This window comes from Astatotilapia calliptera, chromosome 14 (genome assembly GCF_964374335.1).
Source record: "Astatotilapia calliptera chromosome 14, fAstCal68.1, whole genome shotgun sequence".
In the NCBI taxonomy this organism is placed as follows: domain Eukaryota; kingdom Metazoa; phylum Chordata; class Actinopteri; order Cichliformes; family Cichlidae; genus Astatotilapia; species Astatotilapia calliptera.
Window position 1 is genome coordinate 16,074,570 of NC_137435.1, and position 17,680 is coordinate 16,092,249.

The window sequence follows — 17,680 nt, forward strand, 5'->3', positions numbered from 1 at the left end:
GGCCGAGATGCCTGTCCATCTCTTCACTTCCGTGGTGACGCATTCCGTACAAATAGGAGGTGAGCGGGTTTTCTGGGGCTCTTTCGCGCGCTTCTACAGCGAGCAGTCGGCGAGTTAGTGTCCAGCAGCTCGCTGTGATCCCGCGAACAGCTTCGACTGTACCTGGAGAGCTGCTCACACCCCCGTCCCTGAGACAGAGACGCCTGAGCCCGCCAACATGCATGTGATCAAAAGAGGTGAGCGCTGCGATGTTGTAGCAGGCCTCGGTTAGCTTCGTGTGGAGTTACCGGTGATTCTGTCTGCTGTGGGGTTACATCATTTAGCGACAGGCTGGTTAACCTGGACTAGTGAGGAGCTGGTTAGTGCTGCACCGTCCCCCTGACGTGGAGGTTAAACGTGTTTAAGTGGTGGTGGTGGGGTCGGTTGTAGTTTGACAATATGGACTTAGTCTTTGTCTTAAAAGAGGCGCCAAAAGTTTTTATAGCCTCGCAGTGTAACGTCACAAAGAAGATCTATAAACCCTTACAACACCTCCTCTTTGAAGGTAGTTTTGACAGTGTGTTCAGAGTTTGATCTGAACTGTAATGTTCAAACCTTACAGTGTTGAGCAGGTCTTGGCGATGATTGGGAGAAAGAACTCCCAATCATCAAGAAGAGAAATCGGTTCTTTTCCTGTTAGGAGGGTTCAGGGAGGGGCAGCCATCGACTGGTTGGAGGATGAGGGGAGATGGAAGGGAAAAGGAGCAGAGGGAGGAAAAAATAACAACTAAACAAGAGAAGAGTGTAGAAAAAAGATTAATGACAAAACACAAAGAAAAACGATTAATAGAGACTAAATGCATCATAGGAAGAAACTTTACTTTTGGGTTGAGCTTCATCTAAAGATATGATTGTCATCTTCATGCCTTTTTGAGCCTCAGTGTAGCCCCTTGTTATCTGAAACAAGCAGGTTTAGTTTTCTGCCTTTTAAATAAACTGTCCTGTGATTGGTGCTGTGGACTCTGACTCAGCCCAAGACCAGCCTGCCATTTTTCCAGCTTGTGTAGTTATGAGGGCCCAGACTTGGTTGATTCCTTTATGAGGTCAGATCCCTTTGGTGACGGGATCACATTTATCTCTGGATCTAAGGTTCAGGCCAAAGTTCCACCTGCTGACAAAATACAACCAATCCTGAATTTGGTGGTTGTACCTACTGCCTATCGTACCCAGGTATTGTCCTTAGCACATGACCATCCATGGTCAGGACATTTGGGGGTTAACAAGACCTACAGCAGAATTCTGAAACATTTCTTCTGGCCAGGACTGAAATCTGATGTTGTTCAATACTGCCGTACTTGCCATGTATGTTCATTTAAGAACATTATGACTCTCTCAGGTAGTGAATTTTTTTTAAATCCTCCAGTAGCATTAACTCGCTCAGAGACTCATAATCATCACCAACTCTGTTAGCAGCACACCACTTATCAAAAAGAGCCCCTTTTTCATGTGCAAACTCCACATATGTTTGACTGCTGGACTCTTGTGGTTCCTAAATTTCTGCCTGTAGGCCTCAGGTACCAGTTCATAGGCACGTACAATTGTTTCCTTCAACACTTCATATTTCATGCTCTGCTCTAGCGAAAGTGAAGCTACTACCTCCTGAGCTTTGCCCGCTAATTTACACTGAAGTAAAAACGCGTTTCTCTATTTTTCAGATGGACGCCAAGAGCGCGTCATGTTCGACAAAATCACATCTCGCATCCAGAAGCTTTGCTACGGACTCAACATGGAGTTTGTGGACCCAGCCCAGATCACGATGAAGGTCATCCAGGGTTTGTACAGCGGCGTCACCACTGTGGAGCTCGACACGCTGGCGGCGGAGATCGCTGCCACTCTCACAACCAAGTACCCCGACTACGCCATCCTCGCAGCACGCATCGCCGTCTCTAACTTGCACAAAGAGACGAAGAAGGTGTTCAGCGACGTCATGGAGGACCTGTACAACTACATCAACCCCCTGAACAAACGCCACTCCTCCATGATTTCGAAAGACACACTTGACATTGTTCTTGCAAACAAAGACCGCCTTAACTCGGCCATAATCTATGACAGAGATTTCTCCTACAACTTCTTTGGCTTCAAGACTCTGGAGCGCTCCTACCTGCTAAAGATCAATGGCAAAGTAGCTGAGCGTCCGCAGCACATGCTCATGAGGGTGGCTGTGGGAATCCACGGGACGGATATCGAAGCAGTCATCGAGACCTACAACCTGCTGTCAGAGAAGTGGTTCACCCACGCCTCCCCGACCCTCTTCAATGCTGGAACCAACAGGCCGCAGCTGTCCAGCTGCTTCCTGCTCGCCATGAAGGATGACAGCATCGAGGGGATCTACGACACGCTGAAGCATTGCGCCCTCATCTCCAAATCAGCTGGAGGGATTGGCGTGGCAGTCAGCTGCATTAGATCCACGGGGAGCTACATCGCCGGCACCAACGGCTGTTCCAACGGGCTCGTCCCAATGTTGAGGGTTTACAACAACACAGCGCGTTATGTTGATCAGGGGGGCAACAAAAGACCCGGCGCCTTCGCCATGTACCTGGAGCCCTGGCACTTCGATGTGTTTGACTTCCTGGAGCTGAAGAAGAACACGGGAAAGGAGGAGCAGCGAGCCAGGGACCTGTTCTACGCCTTGTGGATCCCTGACCTCTTCATGAAGCGGGTGGAGAACAACGAAGACTGGTCCCTGATGTGTCCGGCCGACTGCCCCGGGCTGGATGAGTGCTGGGGGGAGGAGTTTGAAGAACTCTACACCAGATATGAGAAGGAGGGGAGGGTGAAGCGTGTGGTGAAGGCTCAGCAGCTATGGTATGCAATCATCGAGTCGCAGACAGAAACCGGGACGCCGTACATGGTCTACAAAGATGCCTGCAACAGGAAGAGCAACCAGCAGAATCTGGGCACCATCAAGTGCAGCAACCTCTGCACGGAAATCGTCGAGTACACTAGCAAGGACGAGGTGGCGGTTTGCAATCTGGCCTCTGTCGCTCTCAACATGTACGTCACCCCTGAGCGGACTTATGACTTTAAAAAATTGGCATCCGTGACCAAAGTAATTGTCAGGAACTTGAACAAGGTTATCGACATCAACTACTACCCGGTGGAAGAAGCCAGGAGGTCGAACATGCGCCACAGGCCGATAGGAATCGGGGTCCAGGGATTGGCTGATGCTTTCATCCTTATGCGTTATCCCTTTGAAAGCCCCGAGGCTCAACTGCTCAACATCCAGATCTTTGAGACTATGTATTATGCCGCTTTGGAAGCGAGCTGCGAGCTGGCCGCCGAGCTCGGCACCTATGAGACGTACGAAGGCTCGCCGGTGAGTAAGGGCATTCTCCAGTACGACATGTGGGAGAAGACGCCAACGGACCTGTGGGACTGGAAGCTGCTGAAGGAGAAGATCGCCAAACATGGCGTGAGGAACAGCCTGCTGCTGTCCCCAATGCCCACGGCCTCCACCGCCCAGATCCTGGGCAACAACGAGTCCATCGAGGCCTACACAAGCAACATCTACACCCGCCGGGTGCTCTCGGGGGAGTTTCAGATCGTCAACCCCCACCTGCTCAAAGACCTGACAGAGAGGGGCCTGTGGAATGAGGAGATGAAGAACCAGCTGATCGCTAACAATGGCTCCATCCAGGTAATCATCAGCAGGGAGGAAAACCATTAAAGATGACAGACATCTCTAGGTTCCAGCTTCTTAGGTGTGAACTTCATTCTGTAGACTAAAATATTGATTCCCAAACATTTCCTTTACAGGAAAAGATAAAATGCCACTTAACTGCTTTTAAATATATACATTTAAAGCTTCAAGACTCTTGAAAAAAAGCATAATGAAATTAGGCAATACTCCATCTCTTTGCTGTTTTTCATCCTCTTTCATCTTGAATAATTAGTCTTCTAGTTCATCAATTAAAAAACTAATTTCGATTAGGTGCCACAAAGTAAATCACTGAACAGTCAAATATTTAGAGGATCCAAAGCAATCTGAAAACACAAAGAAGGAAATCCGTCATCTCAGTCTAACATTCTGAAATGGTCCAATTATTTTTGTAACTATTTCGTTTCCACAGCAAATTGTTTCCTCCTGTTAAAGGGGAGTTTTTCCTCCCCACTGTCACGCAGTGCTTGCTAGGTCATCTGTTGGCGTTTTCTCTCAATTGTTGTCGTTAGCTTACAAAATAAAGCACTGTGACATGAGTGTTGTTGTGATTTGGTGCTACTTAAATAAAATTGAATGGAAAATGGTTTTAAGCATCACATTAGCCCTAAATTCTGGTCTGTGTCCCAAATACCATCAGCTGAGAAGTTTAAGATGTTTTAAGCTCAGGTGGGGGTTTTTTTTCTTCTTGTTTTTACTCCTTTGTGTTTGAACCTGAAACTTTAGTTTTAATTATTATTTTTTTAATTTTGACAGAACATCAATGAGATCCCAGATGATCTGAAGCAGCTCTACAAAACCGTATGGGAGATCTCACAGAAAACTGTAGTCAAGATGGCCGCCGACCGTGGGGCCTACATTGACCAGAGCCAGTCCCTGAACATCCACATAGCAGAGCCGAACTACGGCAAGCTGACCAGCATGCACTTCTACGGCTGGAAGCAGGTGAGTGTCGAGCTGCACGAGGAGGAGTGAAACCTCACCGTGAAGACATGTTGGGGTTTAAAATAACTCCGTCTTTCTCCCACCGCAGGGTCTGAAGACTGGGATGTACTATCTGAGGACCAAGCCTGCCGCCAACCCCATCCAGTTCACCCTGAACAAGGAGAAGCTGAAGGAGGCACAGCCGGCCACGTCCTCGGAGCAGGAGATCAAAGAGCGCAACACGGCGGCCATGGTGTGCTCTCTGGAGAACAAGGACGAGTGCCTGATGTGCGGCTCGTAAACGTTTCCGACCTGCTGAAGCCCTGGATCTTCTTCCTTGACTTAAAGCTTCTTCCACTACAGTTCAGAGTTAAATCAGTATTGTATAAAGTAAACTTCCTGTCGACTCAAAGACAGAAAGCACTTACTGTAAAATACATTTGAGACTTTTTCTAACAACTTGTGTTGATTGTGTAAAATCTGTTTCATTGACGCTTTGTCTGATAAACAAAATGGACTGAATGTGTTTTTTTTTTTTTTTTTTTTTTTTTTTTTTTTTTCTTAGTTGTATTCACTGCTGTGACAAAATTGTGCCACACTTAACAGAACTGCAATCAAGTGTTTATGATAAAGAGGGGTGATTACTTTTCAAACAGGGTCTGGTAGGTTCGGTTTTTTTATTTTTTATTTTTCTCCTCAAATGAAATTTAAATACAGAATTAAAAAAATAATAATAATTTACTCAGGTTCTTTATGTCAGACACCGATGGGAGAGACTGTTTTTACCAGTTTATTAATGAAAAATGTACTGATTAATTCATTTAACCAGGAACCTAAAAATAAACTGGGACAGATAGCAAAATTTTTTGCTTCATGTTTAAGTGAAAAACATTTTCTTTACATACACAGAATTTACTAACTCCTTACAACCCTGCAGTCGTTTTCTAAAATCTGAAACTAAAAGGTTATTTTTGAACCGCAGCTCAAAAACTCAAAGACCAGAAACCAGCAAATGTTTTGACTTATTTTTAATATATTTTTTTTATAAAACAATGAAAACATAATTTACACTTTTAAAATGTACACGTTATTACAACCCAAAGAAAACCAAACCCTTGCTTCAGTTATTCCTGCTGAATGCAGGAAACATCGATGGAAAGAGGAACAATGAGGCTTGAGGAAAAAGTAAAGGAAGGAGGAATTGAAGAGAAAACACAGTACCCTCTCATCTTCACTATTGTCTGCAACAGTGACCAACATGTCAAAAATAAATTATAAAAATATTAACAAAAAACAAAGAGAATAACTGGTCGCACAATATTACCAGTAATAATGCATTATTGAATTTGTTCAATAGGGGTCCTTGTGTATGCTTTAAATAGCTTAAAATTATACATAACAAGATTTATATATATATATATGTAAAAAACAAACAAAAACAACCTTGCCCCTTTTACATCAGCAAACTAAAGATTAAGACTAGAAGACACTAAAATCACAGCTACACCTGCAGAGCTGTGTGGATGGAGGACATCCTGCTAACAGGAACCCGACTGAAGCTGCTTAAAGACAAAAAATGACAACAACCCAGAGAAGGAGGCGGTGGGTTTAAAGCGGGTGCTGCAGAGAGAGAGAGAGAGGAGCGGGGGTGGGGTGAAGAAGGCGTTAGTTATCCTCCGGGGTCAGTGACAAAAAAAAAAAAAAAAGGTTTTATTTGGCTCTTCCAGCAATTTGAAACATCCTGCTGCCCAAAAACATTTAAAGGGACAACGGTGCAGACAGCAGGGTGACGTCTGTCATCATCAACCCCCCCTCCCCCCCCAACGGTCGAGTGTTGTTAACAGCATCCTGAGGAACCTGAGTGGAAACTTTAAACAGATCCAGTTAAAGAGAAACCTCCTGTTTTATCAGAGAGATGAGAGTGCAGTACAGTTTTAGCAGGGCGAGGGGGTTGGGGTGTACTGTCTATTCACTGCCAGCATTCAAAAATATGTTTCTGTATGAAAAATACAGTACACAGTATCATTGAGAGCACTGTCGCAGTATAAAACACAAGAAAAGTCCTCTCAAACAAGCACATCTGTCCTGATGTGACGGGCTTTCAGGTACAGTACATGTTTCCTGTGAGCGCGCTCAGCCGGAGACGGAGCTTCACTGGATCACAAATACATGAAGACTTGAGAACACTTTGAGAAAATACACTTATTTACTTTCTTGGTGAGGCTGTTGCACATGCTTTATGCACTCCAGTTCAGTTTGTGACGTCTTAAAACACAAAAACAACAACCGGCTCGCTCTGCTGCCCGACACACGAAATCATAAACAACACAAGGTTTGTTAAAGGACGTCGGCTAGAGGTTACAGCGATGTGATGGAAGCAATTTGATTTCACAAAAGCAAAAATAACATGACGTGTGTGAGCCATCGAATCACCTCATAACTACCAGCTCTTCTGAGAGCTGCCAGGAGCGAGAAGTTGGCTGATTTTTAAACATTTCTCCAGTTTTACAGTAATCCAGCTACAGCAGTTGGTACGTCCAATAAAAAAGGTAAAAATGAAAGTTTATTCGCCATGCTTTATTCCCCAAAACATAAACAATATGGTCAAAACTGGGCTCATGTGGGGCTACGCCAACCACATCACTTCAGAATAAGCTCTTCACCAGAAAGCAGGTAAGTGTAACTCTCAAAATTCTGCAACTAAAACCAAACAAAGGACCCGCTTAAGGTTAAAGCAACCATCATTTCATTCAGGTCTGAGATGATCGGGCACTGCTGAGGACGCTGCTCTGTGTGGGAGATACGACGCCGCCACGCTGGCGAGCTCTGCGACCGTTTGCTCTCGGCACACTGATGGCTTGATTCACATCCGTGGGCCGCCGCGGGTCACCCGTGTAAACGGAGGGCAGGAAAACGAGGCCCACAGGGTTCAGATTACAGTAAACAGGTTTGTTCATCACTCCGCTGTCCACACACACACACACACACACACACACACACACACACACACACACACACACACACACACACACACACACACACACACACACACCTTTAGTACGTCTCTTATACAATATCAGTACATTGTCGATATAACTGATATATGAGAATTGTACCACACAGGCATCTATCTACAGTACCACGTCTGTAGAGCTTCCTCTCTTCTAGTGCATTCTGGGAGATGCAGTCTTATTTATTTTTTTGGCTGATTGGCTGCAGGAACAGTATTAGGCCTCTCCAGGTGATGTAGTGTTCTCTAAAACAGTCAGGATCTCCACTCCTGCTCGCTCCTCCGGCATAGTAGCAGATGTATTTACACCGTGTGACAAATATCCAGACGTCAGTTAGAAAAATAAACAGGCTCAGAGCAGGGAGCGTGTAGAGAGGGAGGTTCTCTACTGGAAGGGTTTAAAAAAATCCAGATCATCTTTTTCTCTCTGGTTTAAGGCAGCCCAGTGGAAGCTGAGTGTGACATCTGCCGCCCCTGTGAGTGCAAGGAATCATGGGAACTGAAAGCCCCTCCCTCTGGCCTGAACCTCACTCTCTTCCTTGGCTGTCGGTCACTCCCTCTGTGAATCGGCTAAGGAGTGAGCCTCGTGGTCGCTGCCCGGCTTGTTGAGATTGGTCAGAAGCACGCTGAACTTGCGCAGCTGCTCGCTGGCAGTCTGGCTCTCCACCTGCAGCCGCTGGTTGTTCTCTCTCAGGTTGGCCATCTCAGCGAGTAAGACGACCTTATCTTGCTTCTCCTGTAATAGAGAGGAGGAGAAATAAAGGCAATGTTCAGTTATCAAAGACCAAATAACATCTGCATGGAGCCACAAATACATGTGAGCCTCATAATGAAAGTGATGCAGCTTTTAAACATAAATCAACATCAGCAACACATGTAAATCAAGTCTTTAAGAAGACATGACTCCACAGTCACTTATTATCGATTATTTGGTTCTTTAACCTCAGAGGGTTCCTGCTTTAGAGAGAAAAACAAAAGGCTCTCACTTTCTCCAGGTCATTGTTCAGCTGCTTCAGCATCACTTCCAGGTGGTAGAGCCGACCGGACAGATCGTTGGGCACCTCATCACTGTAACACACACAAACACACCTGGCATTCGTTACCGTGGATCCAGTGATTACACACACAAAACACCGCTGTGATGTGCACGCCGCAGGTAAACAGACAGGTTTTACTGGTTTTATTATGAGGATCCGAAAGCTCGTCATCTTCAGTAAAAACCTTTTTTTTTTTTTATAATAAAAGTGTGCTGCTCACTGGCAGGACAAACAGCCTCTCTGGTGCCACAGAGTTAACAAACTTTTAATTCTGGTGAAAACGCTGAAAAGAAGATGCTGATAAACTACCACCAGGTGGCAGTAGTGACTTATGAAAACCTGAATATTTACAGGCGCTCTCTGCTTCTTTACAACATGTTGTTCTGGATCTCTGTAACCGAGGGGCTGACCTACCTGCTGAGTGTGGGCGTGGTCCGTGGCGTCTGAGGAGTCTGAAACTGGACTGGACTAGCGGCCGGTCTCGTGTCTGGACCTCCGAGCTGCGGGTCAGTCAGCGAGAACAGGGAACCCGCTCTTTGTGCTGCAAAATAAACACATGATCGTGCTTTTAAAAAGCCTTTTCCACGTAAAGCACATCCCCAAAAAGAAAAGGAGTGCTCTAAAAACCTTTCCTGGGAAAAAAAAAGTGGTAAAAGAAGGTAAAAAGCAACCAAATCCCAGCAGCCACATAAAACGATCCTCTGGGTGCAAAAAATAAATAAAAATATATATACGAGTCTAAGCACCGAGGCTCCACTGAATGATTAACAGTCCAAAATTTTTTCCAGGTCCAATAAAACGATCGGTGTGGCTGCTCTGCCAGATGTTACAATAAAGTTAAACATCTGTGAAAAAACAGGGTTTATGGGGTTTAGTGGAGTGAAGTTAGCAGTAGCTTAGCGAGTGATAAGGAAGTTTTTTTGTTGTTGTTTTTAAGTAAAGCACTACTTCAGCTTTGCATGTAAAGAAAAGCAGAAAACATAACAGTTAACATAGAAAGCTGTGCTGCTACAAACACATCAGCACTGAGAGGACGTAGACTGCTCAGGGTTCCTAACAGCCAGACGAATGTTCAAAGATCTGACATGACTCCATCCTCAGCACGGGTGAGGTCGGGGTCGATATTTCCGGGAGACTCTTGTAGAGATGGTGGTTACCTCATCACTCACAAATCAGGTTATGTTACATTTAATACTGAAATATCCACCTTCACCTTCGTACGCCTTAGCAGCGTTGACCAGGCTGGACCACTCGAGTCCGCTGGCTGTGTCAGGGAGGGGCATCATGCCGGGGTCGAGCCTCCTCAGAGGGGGGAGCTTGTCTCTCACTTCGGTCAGAGAGAGCTCGGATGCAGAGAGCGGCACTGAGGGGCAGCAGAGTCATGATTAATGATCTGAACACAATCACAGCAGGTTTGCTTTAGTCGCTGCAAGTCACTGGGAGGAGAATCGAGGCACTCACCCTTCTTGCTCTGCATGTGGTTGGAGTGGTTGGAGGAGCCGGCGTGTTTGCGTGTGGGCAGCGTGCAGGTGAACAGCACGTCGCTGGGAGTCGTCTGGTTCTCAGAGCTGGCGAAGCCGGCGTCCCTGCGTCCGCTGCACAGCGACTCGTCGGAAAAGGTGCGCTGCAGGGGGCGTCTGGGAGACTGCAGGGAGAAAGGTCAGAGGTCAGAGCTGTGTGCTCATGAGAGGAAAACGGATATCATCCACCAGCACAATGCTCACAGGGTCTCTCTGCGGCGTCTCCCCCGGGTTGTCCATGATGATCAGTTTCTTCAGGTCGTCCTCGATGCTGCTCTTGTACGTCCGTCGTGGCGAGCGCAGGTCCCTCAGTGACGCTCGCAGACGAGGTTGTCCAAACACGTTCTTTGGATTTGTGTCCACCTGCCTGGAGACACAAGATATGAGAACAAAACACAAACATACAGTCTTCCTTTATTGAACACTGCTTCCTGCCTCTTTCCACGGTAAGAAACTATGTTCCACTTTATTCTGCCTACAGTATCCTCCAGTGTTTGTTGGTCCACTGCCACTCACAGGAGAGTCAGAACTCTTTGGATGGTTTCGAGTAAAAACAAACACGTGTTGAAGGATTTCACTTTGTTTAGGAGCGATCACGCGCTCCCCGGGTGGATGGATATACGGACTTGGAAAGTTGTTCCGATCACTTTGTTTTGTGGATGTGATTTTAAGTAACAAAGTGAAAACGAGGCAGATGTTACAAAGTTCATGGCCACTGTGCGGGCCCAAGTTTGACTCCACGGATAAAGACACAAAAAGCCAAATGCCTTCAATTTCATTGATCAGCGCTTTAAAAATATGAAATTTTAAAACATAATTTGCACTGTTAATCACACATTTATGTCCACCATCCTTTTGAGTACGAGGTCATTTATATGATTATTTTGGTATAAAAGGAGGTGCCTAAAAATAATTTCTATCCCGGAAGAAGAACCAAGCATCAGAGCAGATCCGCTGAGGCTGTCGCTCTTACTTCTTGCTGTTGCTGCTGTCGGAGCTCGATGCTGTAGTCGAGTTTGAAGGAGAGGGGTTGGAGTCTTCTGCATGCCAACCGCTTGGTGTGCTCTTGCCATATGATGACTTGGGGGCGGAGCTGGACAGAGGGGTGGAGCTTAGCTTAGCTGAAGTAGGCGTTGCGGTAGAGGCTCGGACAGGCCGTGGTTTCTCCACTGGAGTTTTGTAACCCTGCGGTGTGTAGGCCCTGAAGGTTACAGAAAACAGCCAGGAAACATGTTTGTTGTTTGAATGAGGACAAACATTTAAAAATCATTTGTATTTTGACTGCATCAATTGAACTGAAACACATCCTGTGCTCAGACAGGGGTGATTTTTTTTATGAAATAGTAAAATGTGTCAGTTTAAATATCAGATGTTTTCTACGCTCTAATGTGAATATAGTATGGGTTTATGAGCTTTCCAAATCATTGAATTCTTTTTTTATCCACATCTTAAACAATGTTCTGGCTTTTTAGGACTTGGGGTTACGTGTCTCGATCATCATGTGACACATCGCATGCACAGAGTACAGAACAAGAGCTGCTGGGACTCAGAGTTTCAGCACAGATTGCTTTAATCCAGCACGGAGTGACCGAAGCGGGTGGAGGTTTGTGTGCTGAATCCCTGCGTGGATTTATATCACAGCCCTGACAGTTATAAAACCACGAGAGCAAGAGATCACATGATGATCTTTATGTTTGACAAGGATTAGACGGCCATAATCCTACTTTTTCTCTACATTTAGTTTAGTATTGAACATTTTCAGTCATGTGATGATGCTACATAAACTAAAGACTGATAAAAACACTCTAAAGTGATTAATAAGCACATGAATCTGAGCCTAAAACTGTAACATTCACTCTATTCTGTGACAAAACAAATTTCCCACGTGTGGGACTAATAAAGGTTATCTTATCTTATCTTATCTATTCACTGTCCATGGGGCCTGGCATTCTTACAGGAAAAGGATCAGCAGGCGATGCATCTCATCAGGAGTTTGTCACTTACCTGGGCTTGAAAGCATCCATTTTATCAGCGCTGGAGCCAGGAGGAGGGAACGTCCTCGTCCTGTACCCTTTGTTCTGATTGGCCGCAGCTGGTATAATGGGCGAAGACTCTCGTCTCTTAGCCTCCCCCCCGCTGCCGCCGCTCCTTCCCACCGACAGCTCCGGGATGCCACTGTAGGTCGCAGAGCTGTGCATGGCCTTGTGGGACTGGCTGTTGGACATGTTACTGTGGCGACCGTTTCCGTAGTGGGTCGAGGCGTCGATGCCGCTATCGTTGGATCCGCCCTTGTTAAGGAGGTCGGGGTCAGGATCGGCCGGCTCACCGAGGCAACCCACGCCTCCTCGCTCTCCAGGTGCGCCTCCGTCGAACCAGCGCTCGTCGCTGTGGCTGCTCGAGGCGTTACTGGACAGGGTGTTGCTGCTGGAGTGGCTGGAGTACTGAGTCTCACCCTGCGGAGGACACAGAGTCAGAGGAGCTCAGCGAAAAGGCGAAAGGTGGAAAGAAGAGAGACGCAGTGTTGATGTTGAGTCTGACCTTCGAGTGTCTGTTTGGAGAGTCTTTCCCCGGGACATCCTGTCTGGGCATTCTCCTCTGCCCCCCTCCACCACCTGGTCCTCGAGACGCTGGGACATGCCAGAGAGGCTCTGCATCCAAACACACACATAGACAGACACTCTCAGGATTATAACAAATCACACTGAACGTCCACGGCTGTCAAAGAGGATTAAATACTTATAGCACATTTAAACACTGACCTCCCCCCACACACCAAAACCACACTCAGCAGCCTCTAGTCTGAGCAACAACTGCACTCTTTAAAGCAGCATGAAAACAACACATAAGAAGAGTACATATCTATAGAATAAATGGAAGTGAGAAATTCTGTAAAAACTGTAAAAAAAAAAAAAAAACCCACTACATTACATACAAAAAGGAAATGGGATGCTGAAGTACGCACAGAAATACCACCGGAAATATGCAGTGAAGCACATTCAGCAACAAGTTAAAATTCATGGAACTGAATAAATAAATTATAACTGAAAGTTATAATGTGGTACACAAGCTAGGACTCATTTGCACATACTCTGGATTTGTCCAAATTCAGACACATAATAATGTCTCTGATGCCCTCAAGAAGATATTTCGCCAAAATCTTGCAAAAGAGTCCAAGATCGCATTGCTCAGGGGTCAGCTAATAGATATCTTATACGACTACTATTGACAGCAGGAGTTAAAAGCACTATCAGCATATCAACCATATGATTGGATGTTTGGGAAATCTGATAGAATAACATACTACTTAGGGCTTCAGAAAGGCTTGTTTATCAGCAGATAGAGACCTATTTTTTAGGACATTTAAACAATAATGTGAGACTTTTACAAGTCTCTGTTTAGACGTCAGCAATGAAAATATGTAGGGTGATGTTTAACTGTTTTTAAAAACCAAACCAATAAAAAACTCATTTTTTGCTCCTTATGAGATTTTACATTATATGTTACATAAGAGTAGACACATACAAGTGAGTTCAACATTTACTTCTGAAGGTGGTGCTGTACCTGTTTTGCTGCGCTCCATGGTACTCTCCTGACTGGTAAAGCCTGACGAAGATTCTCCACTGGAGAGGAGGTCCACACCGAGGTGAGGATCATACGGCAGCAGGGGGCGCTGTCCTGTTCCAAATCTATATGAACCACAGGAGAAACATTAGTGAACACATTCGCAGGGATTTTCCCGGTCCCTGGAGCTGCATATGTTTAAGGTGACGAGTCTGTTCTACCTTACTAAACAGAAGTCTGTGAATCCTCCTGCTGTTTCTGACCAAAATTGCATTTTGTGTTGCTCTGCTCTTTTAATCAGTCCTGATGTTATAATTGGTGGAAGGTCAAAACCCTTTTTCAAATAAAATAAGATGTACAGCTACTCAGACATCACGACAGAAAGGACACACTCTGGAATAAAACTCCCCAGCTGTAAAAATATAACGTTTCTGACTAACAGAGAACATTTCCAGCTTCTGCTTTGCATCCCTGTGGCGGTTGAATAAAACAAGTTTTTCTGGTTGGGTGAGATGTTATCAACCTCCACAGTGTGAGGAAGAGCCACCCACACAACAGATCCTTCCTCTGGGAGACTGTGTGTTCATACACGTCTAACTGCAGACCTGGTCGTGCCGCGCTATTCAGCCTGCGATTTGAACCAATATATTCCACCTTCAGCACACAAAGCATTTACGAGTAAAACCAGACATGTTTGATCAAGATCAAACGAGTGACAGTGGAGAGCTTGCAGAGTAAAACACCACACACCCACACACACCTGTCGGGTGAAGGTTTGTAGCGCACAAAGGGGCCCGGTGAGATTCCAGGTGGTCCCATCGTGGTGAGACTGACCAGGCCGGAGGGAGGAGAGGAGAAGCTGGCTGAGGGGTTTCTGTAGGGCCTGTCGCCTCCTGCAGGAGACAGGCTGTAGTGGTTCTCTGGGTAGCTGACCGGCCTGAAATAAACAAAGGACGGTGGGTAATCGAGAGAAACAAGCGTACTACAGAGAGGTGATTAATACATAACACAAATAAGAGAGATTTAAAATAACTGAGGACTAGTGTGTCTGTGTGTCACTCAAAAGAGCAAAACAGACTGAAAACACAATGAAAACAGCTTAAAATGTGTTGTTTTAGACAAACACCTGGAACCAACTCAAGTTTAAAAAACTAGTATTGACAGTTTTTGGGGAAAAAAAACTTCTTTAAGTGGAATAAAACCACACAAAGACTTTATTGTTTCCACTTTTTAGGTGGTTTACTATCAATACAAGTTTACGACCGTCTGGCAGGCTTATACGGTGCAGTAATCACACGAGTTAGCCTGAGGGCTTTTGTTACTTCACACATATCTGCCTCGGAAAACCCTGATGTGAAATGTTATATAGAAGGATTTCAGGAGCCGTGCACAGGAGTTCCATCATATTTATGGTTTTTGTATGAAGAAAACATCCTGATGACAGGACTAAGCAGGTTTTCTTGGAGCAGTCACAGTTCATGTTCGGTTTATCCATGATGTCATCCAGCTGACATCACTTTTCCTCAAACATTCATTCAGTGATTTAACATCAAATCTTTCATCAGACAACATAAACAAACTAAGACAAGGAGCTGCAGAACAACTGTTTAGTTAAAATGCAATAAAACATTTCATCTACAGCCACCTGTACAGCTGCAGCAGTTTTCTCCTCATCTCTATAATTAACTGTGTAAGATGATGACAGCTCCGTGATGTAAAACTGAAAATGCGACGAGGATTGAGGAGTTTGGACGAGGATACTATCTACTACAGGAAGCCTTTGTGAAGATGGCTCACTGCAATGCATATCACACTTTTACACCCATCATTAATTATTGCTTTAAGTCTTAATGAACAAATATCCTCATAGTATGCTGAAGAATGCTGACTGGATTCACTAACTTCATACAATACGCAGTTAAAGCTGAAGTAGGTGACAAGATTTTGTCATCACTGGACAAAGACATCCATAACAAACTTTTCGCATTCATTACTTAAAGGAAATTTGACTCCTGCACCTCCTCCAAGGTCTGTATGAGGCTTTAGAACATCTAGCCTAGAACAAAGACTTTGGCCACTCACTGAGCTTTTCAGGTGAAGAGTACAATGAGGAAAAAAAAGTCAAAGCAGCTGCTGTTGTCCCTTTTCTACATTTCTACACACTGCAGGCTTTAAACACTTTTTATACTTGCTTTTTTCCCCTTAAAATCTGAATTTTAATGGAGTGATAAATAAAGACTTGGTGCAAGTGGGGCAGCAGCACATGTGTAGAAGTGAGGCTCACCTCTTGGAGCTGAGGTGCTGAGGCTCTCTGTAGGGAACTGGCATCAGGGGCTTGTGTGAGCGTACTAGTGGAGGAGGTGGGGGGCCGATGGGGGCCCAGCGCTGCATGCTAGTGGGGTGGAGCACTTGAGGAACAGGTGAGTTCTCCCATCGCCAGGTCTGGCGAGGAGAGGGTCGGTATCCTGCTGCTAGAGGCTCAGGTTCTGGTTTCTGCTCCATGGTCTTCATCTCGTACTCCTCGGTGCAGCCCCTACAGAGACAGAGGAGGACAGTTTATAACGGTACAGAGACACCACATCCACTACAAGAGAATTAAAAGCATGACACTTAAAATGCTGCTGTTTCCCTCCAAAACTCCAAGGTTATCTCCTTTACACAGCCTTCATGTGTAGTTTTTGATCCTCAGCACGGGTCAGTAAATGCAGCAGCCCTGAACTGTAGCTGAACCAGAACAGCGGTTTCTGTACCGAGTTCAGTGCGTGGAAACTGCTCAATAAATCTCCCCCAAATGCTCCACATTATTGTCGTCTCATAACTTACTTTGTGAATGCTCAAACACACTGCAGACATGTAACAGAGCTCACTAATGAGCTCCCCTGACGCCAATGGAGGGAGAAAGAGAGCAAAGTAAACCGATTATTGGCACATCAGGACTCCATCTCTCCTACTGCGAGACTGAGGTCAAGTGTGTGTGTCTGTGTATATGTGTGTGAGAGAGAAATATCCAATCTCATCAAACAGCTCCTGAATCAGAGTCTTGGTAGACACAGCAGATATGTTTAGTAAAGGCACGCAAGGTTGCCTTGGTTGTACAATCACGCATCAAATAATTATGAATCTGTTTTTAAACCAAAGATCACACAGATATTCACTCTTTCAGCTCCCTCTGACTAAATAAATAAAAACAGCATGTAAGTAGCCCAGCACATGTCTTTTACACATCATCATCATTACTCCATTCACAAAGCCTCACTGAGGGAGGGAAGGAGGCATCAAATATGCATACTGGATGGCATTTAACATGAGACTAATGAAGAGAGGAGGAAATGAGCAGGAAAATGCTGTGAGGGTGAGGATTTAAAGTGAGGCAGAGTGGGATAAAGGCCATGAGGACAGAGTGTGTGTAGTATAAACTTTCATTATTAAACAATACGCATGTGGCGTATTAAGGCAATAATGCTGTTACCTTGTCTGACGTAAGTCTATTAATTTTCAGTTATTTACGTTTAATGGATGAATAAAAGTGTCTGTTATGCTTGGATAAATTAGACCCCAATGATAAATTCACCACAGCATCAGAGGGGGGAGTGCATTTTTGTTTTGGGGGTGGTTATAAAGTCTTTGGGGGCACCAAAAGTTCCTGTAAGCAGCAGAACAAAAATAAAGTCAGAACAAAGAAGTCCATTATAGTTTCCCCAAACATGTTTTTGCTTAAAATTGGCTTCAACGATGAATCAAATGTTTGTTTTTAGCACACATGTTAGCAGAATATCTGTGAGGCTCCTCAAAGTGCTGCTTGGACAAAACATTTCAAGATGTCATCGTGTGCTTTGGGAAACTGTGCAGGGGATACATGTTTCTTTTATACAGTGTGATTATTCATTTAACCTTGAAAATAATCAGCTGACTAATCCACAGTGAAAACACG

The 17,680-nt window shown here is 45.0% G+C and overlaps 2 protein-coding genes across 5 annotated transcripts in view; one reads left to right on the forward strand and one right to left on the reverse strand.

The window, feature by feature from the left end:
* Window positions 1-25: 25 nt before the first annotated feature.
* On the forward strand, window positions 26-5,143 carry LOC113035946 (ribonucleoside-diphosphate reductase large subunit). Its single transcript, XM_026191841.2, has 4 exons — window positions 26-236; window positions 1,695-3,676; window positions 4,454-4,642; window positions 4,731-5,143. Exons 1-4 carry the CDS (start codon window positions 218-220, stop codon window positions 4,920-4,922), a joined length of 2,382 nt encoding a protein of 793 aa, XP_026047626.1. The 5' UTR covers window positions 26-217; the 3' UTR covers window positions 4,923-5,143.
* Window positions 5,144-5,634: 491 nt separating this feature from the next.
* sipa1l3 (signal-induced proliferation-associated 1 like 3) overlaps window positions 5,635-17,680 on the reverse strand; it is an 89,070-nt gene continuing 77,024 nt past the window's right edge. For 2 of the 4 annotated variants that reach the window (XM_080288934.1, XM_026192105.2), the window contains 12 exons: window positions 16,034-16,282; window positions 14,510-14,686; window positions 13,750-13,874; window positions 12,727-12,836; window positions 12,193-12,641; window positions 11,162-11,389; window positions 10,393-10,555; window positions 10,130-10,313; window positions 9,876-10,031; window positions 9,083-9,209; window positions 8,618-8,699; window positions 5,635-8,367 (listed from right to left, as the gene is read on the reverse strand). In XM_080288934.1, coding sequence (XP_080145060.1) covers window positions 8,182-8,367; window positions 8,618-8,699; window positions 9,083-9,209; window positions 9,876-10,031; window positions 10,130-10,313; window positions 10,393-10,555; window positions 11,162-11,389; window positions 12,193-12,641; window positions 12,727-12,836; window positions 13,750-13,874; window positions 14,510-14,686; window positions 16,034-16,282 — 2,236 coding nt within the window. In that variant the 3' untranslated portion in view covers window positions 5,635-8,181. The remainder of the gene's footprint in view (window positions 8,368-8,617; window positions 8,700-9,082; window positions 9,210-9,875; window positions 10,032-10,129; window positions 10,314-10,392; window positions 10,556-11,161; window positions 11,390-12,192; window positions 12,642-12,726; window positions 12,837-13,749; window positions 13,875-14,509; window positions 14,687-16,033; window positions 16,283-17,680) is intronic. The other 2 variants (XR_013901431.1, XM_026192106.2) reach the window with 2 other exon arrangements.